At 35.7% G+C, this 24030-nt stretch overlaps 2 protein-coding genes across 7 annotated transcripts in view; one reads left to right on the top strand and one right to left on the bottom strand.

The window, feature by feature from the left end:
• LOC126978289 (uncharacterized) overlaps nucleotides 1–8833 on the top strand; it is a 48414-nt gene extending 39581 nt beyond the window's left edge. Inside the window, exon 10 of one of the 2 annotated variants that reach the window (XR_007732578.1) lies at nucleotides 7194–8833. Coding sequence is in view for 1 of the 2 variants with exons in the window: in XM_050827039.1 (XP_050682996.1) it covers nucleotides 6987–7122 (136 nt within the window). In the remaining variant the exon portion in view is untranslated. Of the gene's footprint in view, nucleotides 1–6986 lie in introns of both variants that reach the window. The other variant, XM_050827039.1, reaches the window with a different exon arrangement.
• Nucleotides 1–24030, bottom strand: part of LOC126978298 (ATP synthase subunit gamma, mitochondrial-like) — a 49258-nt gene that overhangs the window by 5479 nt on the left and 19749 nt on the right. For 2 of the 5 annotated variants that reach the window (XM_050827052.1, XM_050827050.1), the window contains exon 3: nucleotides 21691–21854. In XM_050827052.1, coding sequence (XP_050683009.1) covers nucleotides 21691–21854 — 164 coding nt within the window. Of the gene's footprint in view, nucleotides 1–1294; nucleotides 1459–14941; nucleotides 15330–18429; nucleotides 18595–21690; nucleotides 21855–24030 lie in introns of those variants that run through there. The other 3 variants (XM_050827048.1, XM_050827051.1, XM_050827049.1) reach the window with 3 other exon arrangements.

Genomic DNA, 24030 nt, shown 5'->3' on the forward strand with positions numbered 1-24030 from the left:
ACTTCCTAAACATTAAAACTCTTTACAGTATAGCTGATCGATTATCACAGTGCTATTTGATCAAAAAATGCTGGCTGATCAATTAATTAGGTACACTGAGATATTACGTACTATTTTCAAAATCTGAATCTCAATATTTTTTTATTTCTTCTCCTATTGTTCCGTGGTAGTTTTGGCGGCAATCAAGATTATTAATGTTAAGTTTTGAGAACTATTTTGAAGAAAAATGGGCAAAAATAAAAGTTGCGATACATAACTACAAAAAATCATCGTGAAGTTTGTCGAGCGTGGTTGGTCATACCGAGGGATAGCAGAATATTTAAGAAACTATGGTGTGCAATGCAGTGCAACATTTCAGGCACAACAACACAGCTTTAAATGTGCCCAGATAAAAAGGATCAAGAAAAACAAATCCGCAAGAAGATAGAAAGATAACCAGGTTCCATCTCCCTATTATATGGACGTTTCAGCATGATAACGACCAGAAACATACCACCCGTTCAGTCAAGTCGTTTCATAACAGTCAGTCGGTATCAGTGCTAGATTGGCCAGCAAATAGCCCGGACCTCAACCCAATCGAGCACCTTTGGCACGAAATCAAGAAAAAAGTTGCCACTTATCGTACCATATTTTTAGAAGAACTTAATGCAGCTTTTTGTGATGCATGGGCAAACATTCCTGTCGAAACATGTGAGAAACTGATCATGTCTATGCCACATTGGTGTCTAGCGATAATAACTAACAAAGGTTTTGCTACTGGGTACTGAATTTTACACGTAATAAAATGGAGTTGTTAAAGAAATTAAAATACTGCAGATTACTAGTTTTGTTTAACTCTATTTTTCATATTACTTTACTTTCCTAAATTAAATGTCCAGCTACAGAATTATACCTTAAATTGAATAAGGTTAAAGGTTATTTTTTTAATCTTTTATTTATTGGACCAATGTATGCAAATAATAGTTACTGAGAAATCAATAGGGTTTTATATTTATATGTACATAACCGGTTATTTCTCTTCACTATCTTGAATGTCCCTAATTAGTTGACCACGACTATATATATAATGAAAATGGTCTTTGTTTGTGGCTTAATCACGCCTTAACCATTGATTGTATCGACATAAAACTACCACCATTCGATGTGAAATTTATCTTAGACGGTTTATGGTTACGGGTTTATTTATTTCCTTTCAAAATTCGCCCAGCAAAGCGGGCGGGAAAGGCTAGTGACTTATAAACGTAAAAGTCTTGTAAATATTATGACAATTTTTAATATAAAGAGATAAACTTACATCCTTGACATTAATTAGCATCCTATCACTGAATTCTCGTCTCAGCATAGCTCTAGACTTGTCGCCGATACAAACAATCCTGTTCGTCGGTCCTTCACCTTTTCTTTCGCTCATCTCGCGACGTATCCGGCGAGATACTCCACTGTGCACCCCACCACAGAGACCTACAAAATAGAACAAAGATTGAGAACCATTGGAAATCCCAGCGGATACTCCTTAGGGAGTGCCGCTTGCGCCTTTCTCTCCCAAAGAGAAGGTAGCCTTCGATGAAGGCTTAGAGGGCACTTGCCCAAAGCCAACTCCAGGTGGTGTTTAGTGGGTAGGCACTTAGGGTTTACGTAAGTCCCACATAGCCAAAGCAGACTTAGGCTGCGTTGGTAGGCATGAGCATTCACCACCTCCCATCGTTATCCAGGAGGGTAGCCCTTTCCCTTTGCCTGGGCGCAAAAAAAAGAACCATCGTACTACATCGGACTATAAATATCAGTCCGCAAAGGGTTCCAAAGTAAATAAAGATAATATTATAATTATATTATGTTTTAAATGTTCCATAGAGTAAAACTTATTTTTTTATTATATATATAATGTTAATATATGTTCACATAATGGTCACGCTTATTAAAAAATTAACGAAACATCGGAATAAATAAACACCTGATGTAATCTTTACGGAATAATGTTAAAACTATTGTATTTTATTTGAATGTATGAAATTTGCCTCAAAAATGGTACTATCGACAAGATAAATCGTGATTTTCCTACAGTCATAATAAACATGAACATGAAGTGAAGTAAATACTGCCAGAGATCTAGGAATTTTAATTGACACTAGACTTTCATTTAAACCACATATAGATGAAATTGTTGGAAAGGCGACGAAAATGGTTGGGTTTATTAAGCGTACTTCAAAAGATTTTAAACAGATTAATTCTGTCACGTGTTTATACAATGCATTTGTTCGGTCGCATTTGGAATATGCTTGTGTGATTTGGGACCCCTTTTACAAAATTCATGTTGATAGGTTGGAAAAAATACAACGGCCTTTTACTCGATTTCTGGTATACAAAGACACAAAACATAGCGGTTCACGTTTACCATACAGCCACAGGCTAAATATTTTTAAATTAAAATCTCTCGAAAATCGTCGTCGTATTCAAGATTTGCTATTTTTATTTAAATTATGTAATGGTATTGTTAGTGCCCCAGAAATATTACGACAAAATGATTTCAATATACCCCGTCCCGGTGCAAGGCTTATTAATCGTGAATTCTTTCATCTTGCTATTCCGAGAACTAATATTGGTCTTCACTCTCCACTGCAGCGCTCTATGAGATCATTTAATGAGCTCCTTAATAATAATTTTGACTCCATGGATATGTTTGGGATGTCGGTGCTACAATTTATAATAGTTTTTAATTATATATATGGTCTGTTCGCTTTGCTCATATTCAACATAAGAAATAATTTGTATTTTTAACATTTATTAATCTTTAAATTACTTTGCGTTTTTTGTACTAACATTATCTTTAATAATACAACAGAGCTGTACATACCTGTAAGAAAGCTATTCTGTTCATAATGTTCGTTTTATATTTTTCTTATTTTTGTTTAGTTTAGAATAGCTTGTTGGTGTGTCTATTATAAATAAATAAACATATACTACACGTCCCCATTATCTTTGGACCTCGCTGGAACGTGAAGCCCCCTCCCGTTTCTGTTTCATCCCTTCGCGCTCGTCCTGTTGCTTCAGTACGGTTTGCAGTTTCATTACCGTAAGGTGAACCTTATGTACTTACATGACATGATGTTTTCGTGCTATCACTGCTGTGTTTTTGAAGTTTTCATTTGACATTGACTTTTGTTGTTAGTACTTCTGTAGTTGTGTCGCTATAATAGAACTAGACTTTTTTTTCAACAATATAACACCTATCTATATCAACATCAATCTATAACTCTCAAATAAATAGTTGTTTATTTATTACTAATAATATCCTAGTGATGCTTGTGTTGCACATCGTAAAGGTTACTGTTTGTTTGTAATGTATCATTCGAGCTCTTGGCTCAAGTGTGCTTTATTTCTTCTCATAACGTCAGTAGAGGTTGTGTGTGCTTAATTAATAATTAGGATCCCATTAAATTGGGTTTTCTTTGTCTTCTTCTTCTTCTTAACGTGCCGTCTCCTTGCGAAGGTTGGCAATCATTAGGGCAATTTCAACTTTCGACACAGCTGCTCTAAATAAAGATCTTGTGCTCTTCCCAAACCATTGGCGCAAGTTTTAAGCCACGATATCCTTCTGCGGCCAGGCCTCCTCCTGCCTGCCACTTTCCCTTGCATGATTAGTTGAAGGAGTTCATATTGTATATTGTAACATGTAATTGTCGATAAATAAATGGGATTTTTCGTTGTCCCACTGCATTCTAGTTATTGAAAATTGTGAGTGAATGTCGCTTGCGACATACTCTCGCGACAACGCGACGTGGAGTCACTTACTTGTAATGTATATCCGATCTCAAAAAGGGATTCGTTAAAAAACCGACAGTCGAGTATATATATTACAAACATACGTCGATCTATACCTTAACAAAGCAACGATGTGACATCATCGACGTTTGGTCTAAAGATAATATAACCGTATATTTAGGTCTTAATTCGCTTGAACATACACATTTATTGTAACTGTTACCATTTTATAAGACACTAAGTCCAACAATTGTCATACAATCTTTTTCGTGCAAATGTAAATCTGTTTTTATGATTTTAAAATGACATGTCATGAATCAATTTTGTCGATGGCACTACTACCTACTCTGATGTGGTAAGACAGTGGCCTGCTTTTTCTTCAGTATATATTACTTCTATAACAAATATTATTTAAGACGTAATAAGACTTATGACTCTTCCATATTACGACACATCGGCGAGAAAGTTTATGTGGCCTTGGTCGGTCTTTATATTTTTTTTTTGTCTTACATGAGTTCTATAAATAATTTATATGAAGACTGGATAATTAATTTTATATTTTTTTTTCAGACTAGATAGGAGTTGGCTGTTTTTCTGGCTGGCTCAGCTATTTCGCTGTGTTAGTTATTGACTGTGTAAGATTCGTCTCTTAGACCTGTATAGAGAGCCAGACCAATTAATTGGACCACCGGCCGAAAATACAATCCGCGTTGATTTTTTTTATGGAATAGCAGGACACACTAGTATACGGGTCACCTGGTGATGAGTGATCACCGCCACCCACATTCTCTTGCAACACCGGACGAATCATAGGAGCGTTGCCGGCCTTTAATGAAGTTGTACGCGCTTATTTTGAAGTGGTGCCCATGTCTTATCGTCCCAGAAACACCGCACAATAAAGCCCATTCCACACCTTTGTAGTACGTGGAAAAAGCTCCTTGAAAACCGCACTGTGGAGGACCGCCACACACCCAGATGGTGGGGATGATATCCTAACTGGCCTGTCGTGCGAAGGTGGAATTCGGTGGCAGGTATCAGGTTAAACGGCTCTTCGCTTGATTGACTTATCGGAACTTTGTTTATACATTTAAATTGTGGAAGACAGATCGAGGACACTCAACAACTACCAATAAGTCGATCATTGACCTGCTCGTACGAACAAATAAAAAGTATAATGGGTCTCAATATCTCGAATACTCTGCGACAATAGTGACGAGAGCTTGGTGATAAGCCGGTGATGTTTTTTCAGGACAAAAATAACCTTCATTAATGAGATTGAGGACGAGAAAGATTTAATAATTATTTGTACACTGACCATAATGTTTATTTATCTATTAAAGCCTATTACAATATTCAGCAGTGGGAGGCTCCGTTGCACCGGATGCCGACTAGATTATAGGTACTACAATGGTGATTATTTGCGTCGTGAAGCAGTAATATGTAAGCATTACTGTGTTTCGGTCTGAAGGGCGCCGTAGCTAGTGAAATTACTGTGCAAATGAGACTTGACAACTTATGTCTCAAGGTGACGAGTACAGTTTTGGGTTTTTCAATAATCCTAAACGACACGGTGTTGTAATGGGCAGGGCGTATCAATTACCATTGTTGATTTTACAAATTCTTATTACGATTTCAGTTTACTTTTTTTCCGTATTACATTACCAATACTTGTTAACTTTCTATATTTATTGGCGACACTTATAATCTCTTCGTCTGGTATTTATTGAACGCTGAAGTTTGGATAAGCCAACCACTACAAAATAATGGAGTTTTCTATAAAACTACTTCAATAAGAATTCGCTATATAAATGGTCTATACCATGTCAATGAACTTGTAATTTTTTTGCGAAAGTTGTCTATTTTCTTTTATTTCCACTAGCGCGCTCAAAAATTATGACCATGAACGTTACCTTTGACGTTTTTCACTGATGAAATTGACTGATGAAATGATATTGATATCATCATCATTTCAGCCGGAAAACGTCCACTGCTGGACAAAGGCCTCCCTCAATTATCGCCATGACGATCGGTCCTGCGCTGCCCTCATCCAACCAACTCCGGCGATCTTGACCAGATCGTCGGTCCATCTTGTGGGGGGGCTACCAACACTACGCCTTCCGGTACGTGGTCGCCATTCACGGACCTTACTGCCCCAACGGACATCTGTCCGCCGAGATCATTCGTAATCTGTTAGTTGCAATGGCTTTCTTAAAGGCAATTTAAGCACACTTTACTTCTTAGTCGTGAGTCATTAACCGAATTGGGTTCTAATTTCAACATACGTAGCCTTAACTGAATAAATGTTTTAGATTGCTGCTTATTGACTAAGAATATTTTTAGCAACAGTAGTAAATTGTGGAAATGTATAATAATCACAGATATTGCAGTCAAAGCTTCTTAAATTCAGTTCAATTAAAGTCAGTAGGTTAGGATTGAACATTAATAATACTCAGAATACTTGATTTAATATTAGAAGTGTCCATTTGAAATTTAATCTACAAAAGTGACAATATATTTTTCTGTTAGTCTACCAGACACTACTTCTGATCTTATTATGATTTATTTTCTTCTTATGGTGTGTAGAATATTCCATAATTCCATTGTTTATATTGTTACTATACGACGTCATTTGTCTATATGTATAGAACACTAGCTGACCCGGCAAACGTTGTTTTGCCATATAAAGTATAATTCACGCGATAGTTTTATAAGTAATAAAATATTGCCTATATTATAGCCTGTACATCATTTTGTTCTATTGTCGATAGTTTTTGCAGCGCACGCAAAAATAGGTTTTCGATTTTACACCTTGTGTTACAAAATAGCAATTTTATTACGGATCCCTATTTTTGAAAAAACAAACTCGATAAATGGACTACCCAACACTGAAAGAATCATTCAAATCGGACCAGTAGTACCAGAGATTAGCGCGTTCAAACAAACAAACAAACACTGCAGCTTTATAATATATAATATTATTATATTATAATTTATAATATATATAGATTATTGTTAGTTAAACTTAACCAGTTTGAATAAAGAAATCTTAACGCCTGTTTTGTAGAAAACAAACACAAATGATCATTTGGAAATTTGCTATAAAAATTTGTTATAATAACATCAGTCGATTATACCAATCAGTACAATTTTCTCTATCTCCTCCACGTCCTGAAATTAACTCAAACTCAAATTATATGGAAAATTAACCACAATATTTTTTGTTACAACAGCACTACACCAGGTTGGATCAAATTTGTCTGCTGGGAAATCATTGCAATTGGTGTCGTCGGCGGATCATTTGCAACTTACAGTGCACTCAGCGCCATTTTCAGCACCGCCCAAGCTGTACCCTGTTACCTACGATAAATATAACACTTCTAAGCAAAAATAAAGGGAGTTTATTTATGTATCTCTTGATTGATCCAAGGCAACATGACAAATGACAACAAGCAATACCTCTCGTCATTTACATTAATTCATTTTCAATAAAATTTACAAAAGCTTAGATTATTTTATACAGGGTGGACCAAAAGTCCGTTTATAATTGGAATGATGAATTGATTTATTTCTTAAAAATCACATCATCCATATGCAATCCTTCATTATTCTGGCATTGCTGCAATCTAGAGCGGAAATTTTCGATGACAGCTTTACATGTTTCTGTTGAGATGTTTTGGATTTCTGTGCGAATACGATCCTTTAATTCGTCAAGAGTTACTGGGTTGGTTGGCTGGAATGCAAGGGTTTTTGATCACCATGACATAGTGTCACTCCAATAACGACAATTTTGTCTATTAACATGCCCATTTAGGTGGAAGTGTGCCTTGTTGAGAAAAAAATGTTTGTAAAACTGGTGAATCGCTCTACCATTTCGTTCGCAAACTGCAACCTAGTGGCATGGTCCTGAGGCAATAATTCCTGCACGATTTGGATTTTATAGGAATGTAGACTTAAATCTTTCTTGAGAATGCGGTTTAATACATCATTATCTTGGCACGTTAAGGACAGCAGACCGCTTTCGAGTTGATAGTCCAGATTGCTCACGAACAGACGATTTTACTCGCTCCACGTTTTCGGGGTCCCTCGACGTTCTAGGCCGGCCAGATCGAGGTAAATCCATTGTTGAACCCGTCTTCTCAAACTTGAGCACCCATTTTTTAATTAACACACCTGATGGAGCTTGATTTTTGTGTCGTATCTTGTAATGATTGCAAAACTTTCGTTGAGCTAAGGTCGCAGAATCGTTGTTTCGATAGTACTCGTGTACACAAAATGCACGTTGACTATTTCTAAACGACGCCATGGTACTAAATTCCCATTGGCCGCTCTTGCAATGCGTAACCCCTCCACCCCCCTCCGCCACCGCTGCTAGACGCGGCAACCGATTCAAATATAAACGGACTTTTGGTTCACCTGTATATTAGACGGTTTCATTATCGTGTCTGAGCTTAAACATTCTTTATTTTTGCTTGATGGTAAACAGTTTAAAATTGAATATTACTTTCTATCGGATTTATGTTATAATGATTATCAAACCATATTTTTAAGTGGGTTTTTTTGTTCGATTTTATTACGAGCACGGATTTTAATGTTATGAATTTATAGTTTAAGTATTTTAATTTTAATTAATATTTAACTTTGGAAATGCTTTTTCATATCAAATTTCAAGATAAGCTACTAGGTTGACCATTATTATTGATTATTATTTTTTAAACGAGGCTTCATACAGACCAAGCCACTTTAAACGAAAACTACACCTTAAATGCTTCAGCAAGATGTTATGTTTACAAAGTATAAATTAGACGACAATTTTTTTAATTTTTATCGCCACCACCAATTTAAAAGTTGATTTATAATACCTATTAAGAACAATCGGCAAGAGACTCAAACAATTATTGTTCTTTGTAAGTTATATAATGGAAATTTCGTTGGTAAGTTCTTTTTCTTATTAAATAAAAAGTAATCTTAACAGCGCTACAGTATCTTATTTTTTTTACAGTTATCTTATAAGGCTAACTTTACTTTAGTTTGCGTATTGCAACTTACGTTTTTGAATAAAGTTTCAATTAAATAAGAATTTGTTTTACTCACATAAGTTTCTAATACCTATTTTCCAGAAGAGAATTAGAAAGCTATTGTCAAAAACTAATTGAAATTCACGGACCCAGACAGATTACTCACTTTTTTAATAAAGAGCAAAGTAGGAAAATTTTTGCTACTTTCTTGTTGGTTGGAAGACAAAGAAGCATTCGGGTCAACCATTTAAAGACATCCGCAATACCATGGGTCAAGGTGCGTTGTCGGCCTTTAAGTTGGAAGCATGCTCTAAGCTTCAAAGTCCCTAAGTCGTACTGGTTCGGGAACAAAAGCCGGTAATTAATTTCACAGATAGGCTGTACGAGGCAAGAATTTTCTCTCAAAACACTCAATTGCAGAAAAACAGACGTTTACATAATGCGGATGGAATTTCGCATTTTGGCGTAATGGCTGCTGGTATCAACCTGAACAACACCTCGAAGCACTCTCCGTGATATATGCGGTAAAAGATGCAGAGATAACTAAAATGCAGAGAAAAAATACTCTAAGTCTGGCTAAATTTACACATCCCACATCAAGCTTTTAAAGACGAATTCGGCCTTCTGTTCCAATTCACCATGAAACTGAACGTGGCTCGCTCGAATTATCGACGCCTAGTATGCCGATAAAAGCTATGGCAGTTAGAGGAGTGATCTTAAATCGATGGCATACGACGATGGAAGACTCTTAACAGTGAACATACAGACTTGTTTTCTAAACAATTAGAGGTTAAGATAAACTAAATTTTGCAGCCCCAGTCCGAGTCTTTGCACGACAAACTCTTGATTTCAGACACTAGTTTATTCTGGTTCTCATTGATCTCAAAGGTAGTCGGCACAGCTTCTGTCGTTTACATTGCAATGAATTCCGCTGATTTGCATATCATAAATTAGCAGAATAAACAATGTAGGGCACGTGTATAGCACGCGGCCTTGCGGCGACACCAGCATCTATGGGTTTTAAGTCGAAGTATGTACCATCCTTAACATTGATGCACCAAATGCATTGAACCAGCCAAAAAGCTGGTGGCCCAGTGCATTACCTTTCGGGAAGCGCATTGGCAGTTTCGATATTTTATTTTATTATGGCAGAAATTCTACAAAAAAATAAAAAAATATGAAATTAAGATTCCCGCTCGGACTATCTCCCGTCTCATTATAGAAGATCTGTAGCTAGTTGGTACCTAGGTTCGATATACAGGACATAGCCTAAATCAACCCATACAGTTAAGGAGAGTGGAGCGAGTGAAAGTTTCAAAATTTATGAACACTATAACTAACATAAAACAGGTCTGAAAACAACAAAGTGGTCATCATTTGTCAAATCTATTCAAATGTTTTTCCAGTCTATTCTTAAAAAGGTTAACAGATTTTGATATAACCACAACCTTCCAATTGGCAATATTTTCCATAAATGAACAACTCTGTTGCTCAGGAAGTGCTCATGGATTTGATGATGCTAATTGATATTCTAGCTTCATATCATGTCCCCTTAGTCTAGGATTGCTCCTTCTTGAAAACATGCTCTCAAAATTTGGGACATTATAATAATTATTTACCCCCTTATTCATAATGGTCCGCTAACTTTAAACAGCCGCTTTAGAGTGTTTTTTCTCATTCTGAGTTAGGTCAATAGAAGAAGACAGGGTGAGAATTAGCAATGCTTTAAGTTAGCAGACTATTGCAGAATAAGGGGGATAGTATTTTGTTTGTTTCAATTAGATCGCCTCTTCTCGCCTGCTTTTGAGGGTGCTGAGTCCAAGCTTTGTAAGTCTTTGTAATGTAATGTAAGATTTTTCAGTTCCCTAGGCAACTTAGTGGCTCGCCTCTGTACCCTTTCCAACAATTCTATGTCCTTAACGAAATATGGATTCAAGCCCTGAAACGAATACTCCAGTAATGGTCTGATATAAGTTTTATATATTTTAGAAAGGTTCTCTTGGTGATGTTCAAGAATACTTTTCTGATTAGGTACAGGATGAGTTGGTTTTGTTCACAGTAGCCACAATGTGTGCTTCATATTTGAGATCATTGCTTATGATCACTTCTAGGTCTTTCTTATTTCCATAGCTTTTAAATTTTATTATATGTCACCCTGTTGATGTATAGGGTTCCCAAAGAACTTGGTGTCATTGGCGAATGGGATACTTATAACATTTTGCAAGTCAGTTAAGAATAATGTGAGTTATATTGGTCCCAGTACAGACCCTTGTAGTAACGAACAAAAATCATTAAATATTATAAATCAAATTGCCAAGTATGATGAGGTCCACAACATAAATAACAACTGACAAATGATTTGTTTACTTAATCAAAAGTACAGGGTGCGGCAGAAAGAACTCCTCTATTTTAGAAGGCAATAAAAACAAAACCTTATTAGATACAAAAAAATACATTTTATTAAAATAAAGTGTACAAAATGCCATTTACATTTCTATATTCACATTAAATTAAAGCCGTCGGGTACGGGTTTTAAACAATACATTACTTAAATGCCGACCTTCGTTGTTGATGCATTCATTAAGTCTCTCTCGGAATGTGTCCATTACTCGGCGAGTCATTTCGGGCGGAATGGCAGCAACCTCGTTTGTTATTGCTTCCTTTAGAGCATCTATGGTTCTGGGGCGATTCTGAAACACTTTGGATTTGAGATATCCCCATAGGAAGAAATCGCAAGGTGTCAAATCTGGTGAGCGTGGAGGCCATCCGATATCACCTCGTAGCGATAAAATGTGTCCAGGAAACATGTCTCTGAGGGTGTCAAGAGATCGCCGAGATGTGTGCGAAGTTGCGCCATCTTGCTGAAACCAAACATTGCCAGCTCCATGTTCATTAAAAATATCGTCCAACTTTGGCCGAAGAAAGTTTTCCAACATTTCACAATAACGATCACTGTTAACCGTAACTGTTACACCGTCTTCTTCAAAAAAATATGGACCCAGCACACCACCCTTATGCACCCGACCAAGCCATGGCTAGCACTGACAATGGCACGTACACAGCAGTCGAATAACACTACCCCCACCACTCTGCACCATTCCCACTCGTAGCAGCGCGGCTTTAAAATCGAGGAGTTCTTTCTGCCGCAACCTGTATAAAAATACATAAAACTTCAAATTTTCACCCATCTACGATCAACAGTTACTTTTGTATCGCCATTTTAATATCGGCAATACAACGTTTGCTGTGTCAGCTAGAATTAATACATTAATCAAATATAAGTGGTAGGTAAGTACCACTGTCAGCTAGTATTTTGTAACAGGTATTTGTCGCTGTTACTTTTGAGTCACAGTCACCGTCATACCTAGTATTGCATATTGCCTAGTACGTCTCAACTCTTACCACTATTCAAAAATACAAAATTAGTTACATGTTATATATATACATAGTTAAGGGTGGTCCACACGATTTTTTTTATTTTATTGTCATTTTTTTTTAATTTTGTTTGATTATAAGTCGGCATTAAAAATAATACATAAAACTTCAAATTTTCACCCATCTACGATGAACAGTTACTTTTGTATCGCGATTTTAATATCGGCAACACAACGTTTGCTGTGTCAGTTAGTATTAATATGATTATCAAATATAAGTGGTAGGTAAGTACCACTCTTCCAAAAATTAAACTTTTTTCAATTATTATTTTATAATACATTGAGATGATTGAGACCTTACCACTTTACGCAAGTAAATTTTAACAGCGCTTTTTTAACAACGGCTAGCGCCATCTATGTTAATAGTAGTAACAACGCTTTGCGCGGTAAGTTCAAAGTCAAAGACATTTATATAATATTTGGTTTTAGGTCTACCAGTGGTTATTACTACAATAAAACTTAGCAATAATAAGAGTGAGTATGGCGTGGCATCGCATAGCAGTCTTTGATATGGCAATAATAACATAGTAATCCGTTGCCAAATTTAGTAAGCATCGTTTTCGTATTAAAAAAGTATCAAACAATTAATATCTTCCAACCGTGTATTCGGTTTTGGCAACGGAAAGAAAAAGATTTATAAATATAAACATATATTTAAATTTCTCTTTGATAGGATTTAGGTTTATTTGTAAAATATCTTGAAAATCCCATATAATTAAGGGAGCCTAGCCTTAATCGGTTTTCTTATTTCCAAGTGGAGCTAATAAATAAATGTATTAAATAAAAAGTATATTTTTTAATCATAATTATATAGAAATAATACCACGACATACCCAATAACTGTCGCCATCAAAATACTCAATTATTGACGCCTGATAAGACGTGTTTAACTCGACGAAAAATGAAGTTGTTAGTTTTGTACCTGACATGAGTTTAGTTTAATTTATGAAAATTAACTAAAATAAACTAGAAAACCATTTGCGTAACCTTTCGGGAAGCCCATTTCTATATAATATATTATTTTATTATGGCCGTAATTCTATAAGGAAATAAAAAATACCTAGGTTCGATATATAGGACATACTCTAAAAAAAGGTATCCTATCTACCTATCTTTAACTTTTCAGCAGGACTTTGCACTTGCACAAAAACTACCTAAGCTTGGCTAGAAATCGATGTTACTATATAAGAACTAAAGACTGGCCCTCGTCTAGTCCAGATTTTAACCTCGTGGACTACATCCTAGCTCTACAAAGCGCGGGTCAGGTGTTCTTGTACTTGTAGGCTAGATGGCGTTAAATTTGTAAGAAATGTTCATTTAAATTGCCCGAACACGTCGGACGGCCGAGTAAATAATATTATGTCAAACGATTATAATATAGAAAAATTTCATGTCACCGAAACTTATACTTCCCTTTAAAGTGTATCCTTTTCTTTACCCCTGACAGTGTTTGAAGATAAATTAGTAAATCAGTTGAGTATTTTACTCCCTCGTTTACATCAAGAAACAAGTAAAAATCTTGTTTTATACTAAGCTTGTAGAATACTAATTTGTTTTTAACATGTATTGCAATTGTCTGAAACATTCTTGCGTTCACACTGTGTTGCCAACAAGTTTTTATACAAGTATAAAACACATTTGCGTTCATATATTCATCTGAGACATGTTTGATACAGTCTGATACAATGACAGCGTTCACACGAACATATAACATACATGTTTTTAACAAGTATTGTTAATTTTATTGAAGTTTATAATACTTATTAAAACAAGTTTTATACTCTATCCATGCTTGGTGGATATATTCTTAAACATTTACCGGACAGACCGCTTTTTTTTGTGGAAAAGAAGAAGATAAATGGAGTGGTCAAAGATATAAGCTTTATTAGCAATATTTATCTCGGCTAATATTAAGATATTCTTTCGATACTTTTATAAACGTCTCGCAAGCATTAGTAATGCATTAACTTCATTTTGCCTTTGATATCTGATGCAAATACAAAGAAGAATATGAGTCGCAAGTAGCTAGAAATCTCAAATAAACAGCCAACAAAAAAAAAGCGCGTACGCCTTCCTTCAAAGCCGGCAACGCTCCTGTGATTCCTCTGGTGGAAAGAGAATGTGTGCGGCGGTGATCGCGTATCACCAGGTGACCCGTGCGTGCGCTCGTTTGTCCTTCTTTTCCATTTCTCTTCTTCTTCTTCTGCTAAGAAAGGTATGGTGCAACTTTTTGAAGCAAATTCTCCAAATGTACTGGTCTCATTCTAACAAAATTTATGAATCCACTTCTGTGTTCTATTCTTAAATCATTCAATAAGGAACGATAGGCCCTTTCTTGCTGTCGTCTCCTCAAAAATGATGACGAACAGTACTTGCGTGGTTTTCTTGAATTTCCTTCATGATGTATGATGTACAAGTATACTGCACTCATAAAGCAAACATCCACAGTACCTCACTTTCTATTGTCTATACCAGAAGTCAATTGTATTGTCGAATTCATTAACTTGTGCACTGACATGTCTTAAATAAGTTTAGCTGCAAGCCTACAACAAGTAAAAAACATTAGATCATATACATGTAGACAACTAATAGGTCACAAACAATTTCATCAGACAAGTTTCATACAAATATTGTCTTCAACAATTTTTATGTTTGTGTATTTTGAAAACTTGTATCTGTAATTTGCATGAAACATGTCAAATACGTGTACAATACCTTGGTGTAAACGAAGGGTTAGCGTGATAGTGTAACAAACAAACGAACTCGAACTCATATTTTTAATATTAGTTAGGATGCCGAGATAGATTTAAGAGTGCCACACGTTTTTTTCTCTATAATTGACAATTTTCAACAGTGTTCATTCCAAGGCAGCCGCTCCTGATATGATCTCAATAAGTTCCCTCGTGATGACAGCTTGTCTTGTCCTATTGAACAGCAAGGTGAGTTTCTTAATCATCTCATCCGCATTCTTGGTTGCGTTGTCCATTGCTGACATTCTAGCTGATTGCTCGGACGCTGCACCTTCTTTCAATACATAGTAAAGCAAAGCGGCTAGAGTCCATTCGGAATAGCACTCCAGTTGGTCTTGATCCACATCATCAAAAGCATTCATGTTTGGCGCTGTCTGAAATTACATTTCGCTTAGGACTGAACTGTATAAATACCACTGAACTGGCTGTTTCATATGTTTGACAGCCAATTTTTGTGCCTATTTGAAGCGCTACTCGCGAGCGTCCAGAGAACTAATTTTGACGTATAATACAAATGGCTGCGAAGGAACGTACAATACTCTGAAGTATTTTTGCATTTTGAATTAATTTCGTTTCTTTTTCCGTGTTATTAATTATACTTCAAGAATCAACGTAATAAAGTACATATTTTTTTTGAAAATAGTTTTAGTAACGCAGACTCTCGCTACATGGCCAACAGCGCCACAATGGCGAATATCAAACAGGCACAAAAGTACTTTGACAGTCACCAGTTCAGTGGTATATAGTAGAGGCAGTGGGAATAAGGAACCTCGCAAATACACATTGCTGCTTGTAATAACTGTCGCATAGAAATCTATGGTCAAACGAAATATCGTAGGTTATATTACGCTAGTATTTTAGTTTTATGAGCTGTTGTGATTCCTAAACAGATTATAGATATAATTTTAATTAAAAAAAATATTCTCCAATTCGTAATTTTCAACTAGTTCGTTGTTGAGATATTATAAAATATTATATGTTGATTGTCTATACGATACTATTACAATAGATAGTAGATACGATAGTTTCGATTTTCATACAACCTACATGCCAGCCGTGATATTTTTTTAAAAAAGCTTTCAAAAAGACAACAATTTAATTGCACGATTTTGATCATTGAAGTTATATTTTTGTTAGGTTTAGTATACAAAGTATGCATACCGGGGACGAAAGTGCGATTCCACTGCAAAGGTGTAGTGAGCCCTCGGCGTGGAATGTTGTATCGTGCGTACAAATTGCATCCTCGTAGAAATTGGTGAACAATGTACTATTTTGTGTGAATAAAATTATACAACCCAGACCCACTAACACAAACTGTTAGAGAATTCTATTGTTATGTTATTATTGTGAATTGTATTGTAATAATTATAAATTAAATTTTGACCTAATGCATATTTTGATTTCTTTTATATTGTGTGATATGGGGAGTTAAGGATAAAAATATTTTAGTATAGTATAACGTAACCAGGCTAACGTATTTAATTATGCTTATTTTTGATAATAGTACTTCCTGATCTTTGGTAATCCATTGTAAAGCAACTTTCACGCACATTTTGATTTGGTCTGTTTAAATAAACCGACATGCTTTTTATAATAAGTCTAAAACACGGAATAGAAAATACAAATGGAAGCAGTTATTACGAATGTGTCACAATTGATATAACAGTTGCGTGCGAATATGAACTCTTTGTCAATAGCATGCATACTAAATTGGAGTTATTTGGAGTTACAGCTTTCTCTGGCATTGAAAAGACGAAGGTGTTCATTAGGTTTTCGCATAGATTATCTCTACCAGAGATACAGCAAGTTAGAAAAGGAAAGCGACTCATTACACGCTTTATATTAGCTGCACTTGTATGTTTGTGTGTATGTATGTAACTGACTCCTTTAGACGCGATTTTAACCCACTTTAAACGGCCAGATTTCATTCGAACTTTAGATTTAGATTTAACTTTAGATTTATCGAGGACCGATGACAATACACTAATTTGATAAGATTACTCCATTATTCAATTTGCAAAATGAGAATTTTGCCAATTTAGATAATTTTTAAATAAATAAATCAGTGATTTATAGCGCTTATTAGTGTAAGCGCCATCTAGTAATTTATTGTAAACTACAATTGGAACCGCGCCACATTTCAAGACAGTTCCTCATAATTATAGTATCAAATACGTTTAGAAGCGAATAGATGGCGGTGACTTTTTATTTAACGCCATCTAGCAGCATTTTAATAAACTCTTAAGGTAATTATGAAATGATATCATGGAACGTAGGCGTGTATACAAATGATTCGGTAATGATGAATTAATGTTTTTATTTATGAAAAGATGCCACTGTTTAATTAATTTGTTTCCATTTTCAATTATTAATCAGTGATTTAACTGAGCTAATTATTATAAGAACTAGTTCGGTGATCTCCGGCTAGCTGAATTAAGTGATCTTTTCAATACAATTAAAATATTTTTATTCGCAAATACATATTAAAATTCCTTCATTCAATCTAAAAAAATTAACAAAAAAAGTGAAAAATAAATTATTATTTATTAAGTCATTATTAAGTTATTTAGTTTAAAAAAACTAAAAAAACGCTTTATATTAAATTCAACTAAAAAATAGAAAATAAATTTTAATAAATTTAAATTGAAAATAGTGTAAACAAAAAATATATTTCACTATAAAAAAAGCGTGGGATTAAGTATTATTAAAATTAGAATTCTTCTATTATTTATTTTTAACTATTATTTAATTTTATAGAAAAGGAGGACAAATGAGTCACCTTGTGTTAAGTGATCAGCGCCCTCCACATACTCTTGCAATACTAGAGGAATCACAGGAGCGTTGCTGGCTTTTAAGGAAGGTTCCTTTTTTAAGGTACCCATGTTATATAGGACCGGAAATACCGCACAAGAAAGTTCATTCCACAGCTTTGGTCGTAATAGAACGTTCCTTGAAAGCCGCACTGTGGAGTAAAGCCACACATCCAGATGGTGGGGACGATATCCCAATTTGTGGCGTGTCATGTGTTGTGTAGCTCTATTGTTACTGAAACCGATTGTGATTAACAAGTCGTAAATAATCAACCACGTTTGAGCAGAAGCTTAGTTCGTAAGTATTTTGAATATTAAATCACAAGTTAAAGCACACACTGACAAACCAAAATTGGTCAAACATTATTGGGCTGTACGATCGTCTATATGCTAGTATATTCTAGCAGCCTTATTCATAATAAAACGCTTTTCGAAGGTATAAAGCTATATAAGTTAAAACGTATTTTAAGCCTATCGAACGTTCGATAAAATTCCTTATTCATATTCGTTAGATAAATCTCCCATAACTAATACGTCTCTATAGTACGCAATGTTGCTATTTCGTACAAAAAAACATGATTTTAACTAATTTAATGAGGAACTGTCAATGGAAACAGTCATCTTTTCAATCGTTCGAGTCGTATAATTATAGAATATCCATTACCTCAATTTTATACTTGTTGAAAAATGGAATAACTGTCAATTCATATTTGACTGGTGTGAAATATTTATTGTAAAATATTTCCCCAACATCATACTTATATCCGGACTCAGCAATAGCGGCGGCCATTACTGAAGCATCTGCAAATACCGGAGCGATTCTTCCGATCTGCAAACGAAATATAAAATATCAATTATTATTTCATCGAACTGCACACTACGTAGCTTAATTTTTGGTAAGAATACATCTTAAGAGGGTCCTTCCCTATCGTCAACGAGAACATGACCGAAGAGCACGTTATTTCATCCAACGCATACCGCCTATTGAAGACAAGAAGGAGAAAGCGATAATATTAACCGAAAAATAGTACTTATGCTGAAATTCCATAAAACTTCGTCCAGGAAATATATAGTGTTTTTGAGTAAACCTTACAAATTTGTACAATAAATGTTTGTGCTATTGAATTTCCATTACATGCGCGAGATTTCTATGGCAATAATTGTTCTTCACATTGACAATTTATGAGTGCATTATGACCTGAGAAGAACGGGGGCATAAAACTCAGCGGGCCTTTTTTTTCTTCATAAAATATATGGTTAGATCGTGCAATTACACTTATCTATATTATATATTATGGAAACCCATTGGAAATGGCAGAGAATATAACAAAAATTAAAGGAAAAATAAATTACGAGCGATCTGAGGTAAGAAGTGAATAAGGGGGTGTTCGTGTCTCAATTTCCCGCAAAACTACTAGTCCTACAGAAAAAAGTCAAATGGCAAAGTTTAAGGTAATAAAGAATCTACAATTTTGTTTTCACACATTTTTCACGGAACCTCAAAATTTGTGAAAAATTCAAAAAAACAAGTAAGTATTTTGTTTTTATTTTATTTATAACAAAAAAAATGAAATTTGGAGAGAAGTTACCTTTTTATGTCCCAAATACACTGTAAGCTGTAGGTAAATTAATATTTGTATTTAAATATTTAATTTATATATTATTTTGACTCAAATATCTAAAAAAAACCCTTATTTTCAATTAAAAATTGACCCGTCAAAATATCAGCTTTCAAAAAAATTATTCAAGCCCATCTACTTCTTGCCGGTTAACGGTCGTGCCCAATACACTATCTACAGATAGATATAAATTACTACTTTCTACTGTGAGTAATTAGCTGTCAATAGTCTGAAGCTGTCCCAATATAACCGATAAGTCGTTCTTATCGCATTATATTGAGACGCGTGAATTGCAAATTCCATACAAACTTCTATCGCTGGTAAGCTATACGTCTTTCCAATGACAGACAGCGTGTACGGATAAGGTGAGTCACCGTCGATAAGTTTAGGGACAGAAAAGTCAACGATAGTTACGATTTTTATCTCAAGTAGGGAGTACTTACGTAGGGGCCGTAAATGTGTGACTGAGGTAATCCGGCCAAACTGGGCTAGTTTGTGCTGCCGTTGTGACTTGTGTGATATGAATCTGCCACTTCGAAAAACTCTTAGTCGCCTCTTACGACATCCAAGGGGTTGGGACTTTCATATTATTATAACGCCCCGGAGATGCACAGGACATGCCATGGTATAACGGACATAATGAAGTGCCGCAACGAAAGTTGAGTATTTCCTTGGTGTACTCCAATATCAGCACGAAATAAAATTACGGATTGTAATACGAAGCTGCATCTATCTATCGAGGATCTAGTACTTTATAAACAGCTTGATCTTTTAGCGTTGCGTAAAGATATCACGTTATATTTGTGTCTTTTACCACGTACATCAAGCGGGGATTTTAACTTGCGATTTCTTATGATATATACAGTCGTGGACAACTAATTAGGGACACTCTGTAGTTAAACCAATTTGTGAATTTATTTTTTATTTTCCAACGAGACTAAACAAGATTTTATATCCCTTACATTTAAGTATAATTAGTCATTTATGTGCCCGATTATACAAACAATAACAACTTCCTAAACCTTAAAACTCTTTACAGTATAGCTGATCGATTATCACAGTGCTATTTGATCAAAAAATGCTGGCTGATCAATTAATTAGGGACACTGAGATATTACGTACTATTTTCAAAATCTGAATCTCAATATTTTTTTATTTCTTCTCCTATTGTTCCGTGGTAGTTTTGTCGGCAATCAAGATTATTAATTTTAAGTTTTGAGAACTATTTTGAAGAAAAATGGGCAAAAATAAAAGTTGCGATACATAACTACGAAAAATCATCGTGAAGTTTGTCGAGCGTGGTTGGTCATACCGAGGGATAGCAGAATATTTAAGAAACTATGGTGTGCAATGCAGTGCAACATTTCAGGCACAACAACACAGCTTTAAATGTGTCCAGATAAAAAGGATCAAGAAAAACAAATCCGCAAGAAGATAGAAAGATAACCAGGTTCCATCTCCCTATTATATGGACGTTTCAGCATGATAACGACCAGAAACATACCACCCGTTCAGTCAAGTCGTTTCATAACAGTCAGTCGGTATCAGTGCTAGATTGGCCAGCAAATAGCCCGGACCTCAACCCAATCGAGCACCTTTGGCATGAAATCAAGAAAAAAGTTGCCACTTATCGTACCACATTTTTAGAAGAACTTAATGCAGCTTTTTGTGATGCATGGGCAAACATTCCTGTCGAAACATGTGAGAAACTGATCATGTCTATGCCACATCGGTGTCTAGCGATAATAACTAACAAAGGTTTTGCTACTGGGTACTGAATTTTACACGTAATAAAATGGAGTTGTTAAAGAAATTAAAATACTGCAGATTACTAGTTTTGTTTAACTCTATTTTTCATATTACTTTACTTTCCTAAATTAAATGTCCAGCTACAGAATTATACCTTAAATTGAATAAGGTTAAAGGTTATTTTTTTAATCTTTTATTTATTGGACCAATGTATGCAAATAATAGTTACTGAGAAATCAATAGGGTTTTATATTTATATGTACATAACCGGTTATTTCTCTTCACTATCTTGAATGTCCCTAATTAGTTGACCACGACTGTATATATAATGAAAATGGTCTTTGTTTGTGGCTTAATCACGCCTTAACCATTGATTGTATCGACATAAAACTACCACCATTCGATGTGAAATTTATCTTAAGACGGTTTATGGTTACGTGTTTATTTATTTCCTTTCAAAATTCGCCCAGCAAAGCGGGCGGGAAAGGCTAGTGACTTATAAACGTAAAAGTCTTGTAAATATTATGACAATTTTTAATATAAAGAGATAAACTTACATCCTTGACATTAATTAGCATCCTATCACTGAATTCTCGTCTCAGCATAGCTCTAGACTTGTCGCCGATACAAACAATCCTGTTCGTCGGTCCTTCACCTTTTCTTTCGCTCATCTCGCGACGTATCCGGCGAGATACTCCACTGTGCACCCCACCACAGAGACCTACAAAATAGAACAAAGATTGAGAACCATTGGAAATCCCAGCGGATACTCCTTAGGGAGTGCCGCTTGCGCCTTTCTCTCCCAAAGAGAAGGTAGCCTTCGATGAAGGCTTAGAGGGCACTTGCCCAAAGCCAACTACAGGTGGTGTTTAGTAGGTAGGCACTTAGGGTTTACGTAAGTCCCACATAGCCAAAGCAGACTTAGGCTGCGTTGGTAGGCATGAGCATTCACCACCTCCCATCGTTATCCAGGAGGGTAGCCCTTTCCCTTTGCCTGGGCGCAAAAAAAAGAACCATCGTACTACATCGGACTATAAATATCAGTCCGCAAAGGGTTCCAAAGTAAATAAAGATAATATTATAATTATATTATGTTTTAAATGTTCCATAGAGTAAAACTTATTTTTTTATTATATATATAATGTTAATATATGTTCACATAATGGTCACGCTTATTAAAAAATTAACGAAACATCGGAATAAATAAACACCTGATGTAATCTTTACTGAATAATGTTAAAACTATTGTATTTTATTTGAATGTATGAAATTTGCCTCAAAAATGGTACTATCGACAAGATAAATCGTGATTTTCCTACAGTCATAATAAACATGAACATGAAGTGAAGTAAATACTGCCAGAGATCTAGGAATTTTAATTGACACTAGACTTTCATTCAAACCACATATACGAGGGGCGGTCAAAAAGTTCGCGGAATGGCGGGGTTGGCGGGGGTGAGGTCGCTCCTCCAGGTAGCCGCTACTTGAGTAACTCATAATTACTATATATGCCAATTTCTAGCCTAATTGGGTCATTAGCTTTCGAGTTACAAACGAGTGAACAAGTAAATCGGGAACAAACTAGCCACTATGGAGAAAATTGAACATCGCGCCGTCGTAAAGTTCCTCACCAAACAAGGAAAAACGCCTCAAACTATTTTGCAAGAGATGTTAGCTGTTTACGGAGACTCTGCTCCTGGTAAAACCATGATTTACAAATGGCACGGCCTTTTCAAGCAAGGAAGGGAGTCAATTGAAGATGATCCTCGACCTGGACGGCCCATTGAGGCCACTACGCCGGAAATCATTGAAAAAGTTGAAAAACATGTATTGGAAGACGGAAGGTTGAAGAAGAAACAACTTGCAGCATCAGTTGGAGTATCAGAAACCACAATTTTAAATATTCTTCATCAACATCTTGGCATGAGTAAAGTGTGTTCAAGGTGGGTCCCGAGAATGCTCACGCCGCTGCAAAAACGTGAGCGCGTCAACTGTTCCCGCGAGTATTTGGACCGCTGTGGAGAAGTTAGGGAAGAAATTATGGCCCGAATTGTAACCGGTGATGAAACTTGGGTTCACCACTATGAGCCTGAGTCAAAGCAGGAGTCGATGCAGTGGCACAAAAAAGGCACACCACCCCCAAAAAAATTTAAAGTGTCGCAATCGGCCGGAAAGATCATGGCGACTATTTTTTGGGATACTGAAGGTATTCTTTTGATCGATTATAAAGAACGTGGTGTTTCTATAACGGGAGAGTACTACGCTTCCCTATTGGACCGATTAAAAGAAGCTATTAAAGAAAAAAGAAGAGGAAAACTGACAAAAGGTGTACTCCTTTTGCACGACAACGCGCCCGTTCACACGAGTCATGTTGCGACGGCTGCCATTCATCGATGCGGTTTTGAACAACTACGCCATCCACCCTACAGTCCAGACCTGGCCCCTAGCGATTTTTATTTATTCCCAAAGATGAAGAAAGAGCTGCGTGGAAAAAAATTTAGAGACGATGATGAAGTCAAGTCGGCGATTTCGGCGTATTTTGACGCCCAAGACAAAACCTATTTTTTCGACGGTATTAATAAGTTATATGCCAGATCCCAAAAATGTATTCGTGTTAAGGGGGAATATATTGAAAAGGAAAAATAACATAATGTATCATTTCATCTTTTTTCCCAGTCATTCCGCGAACTTTTTGACCTCCCCTCGTAGATGAAGTTGTTGGAAAGGCGACGAAAATGGTTGGGTTTATTAAGCGTACTTCAAAAGATTTTAAACAGATTAATTCTGTCACGTGTTTATACAATGCATTTGTTCGGTCGCATTTGGAATATGCTTGTGTGATTTGGGACCCCTTTTACAAAATTCATGTTGATAGGTTGGAAAAAATACAACGGCCT

Source organism: Leptidea sinapis, chromosome Z (assembly GCF_905404315.1).
Source record: "Leptidea sinapis chromosome Z, ilLepSina1.1, whole genome shotgun sequence".
Lineage (NCBI taxonomy): Eukaryota > Metazoa > Arthropoda > Insecta > Lepidoptera > Pieridae > Leptidea > Leptidea sinapis.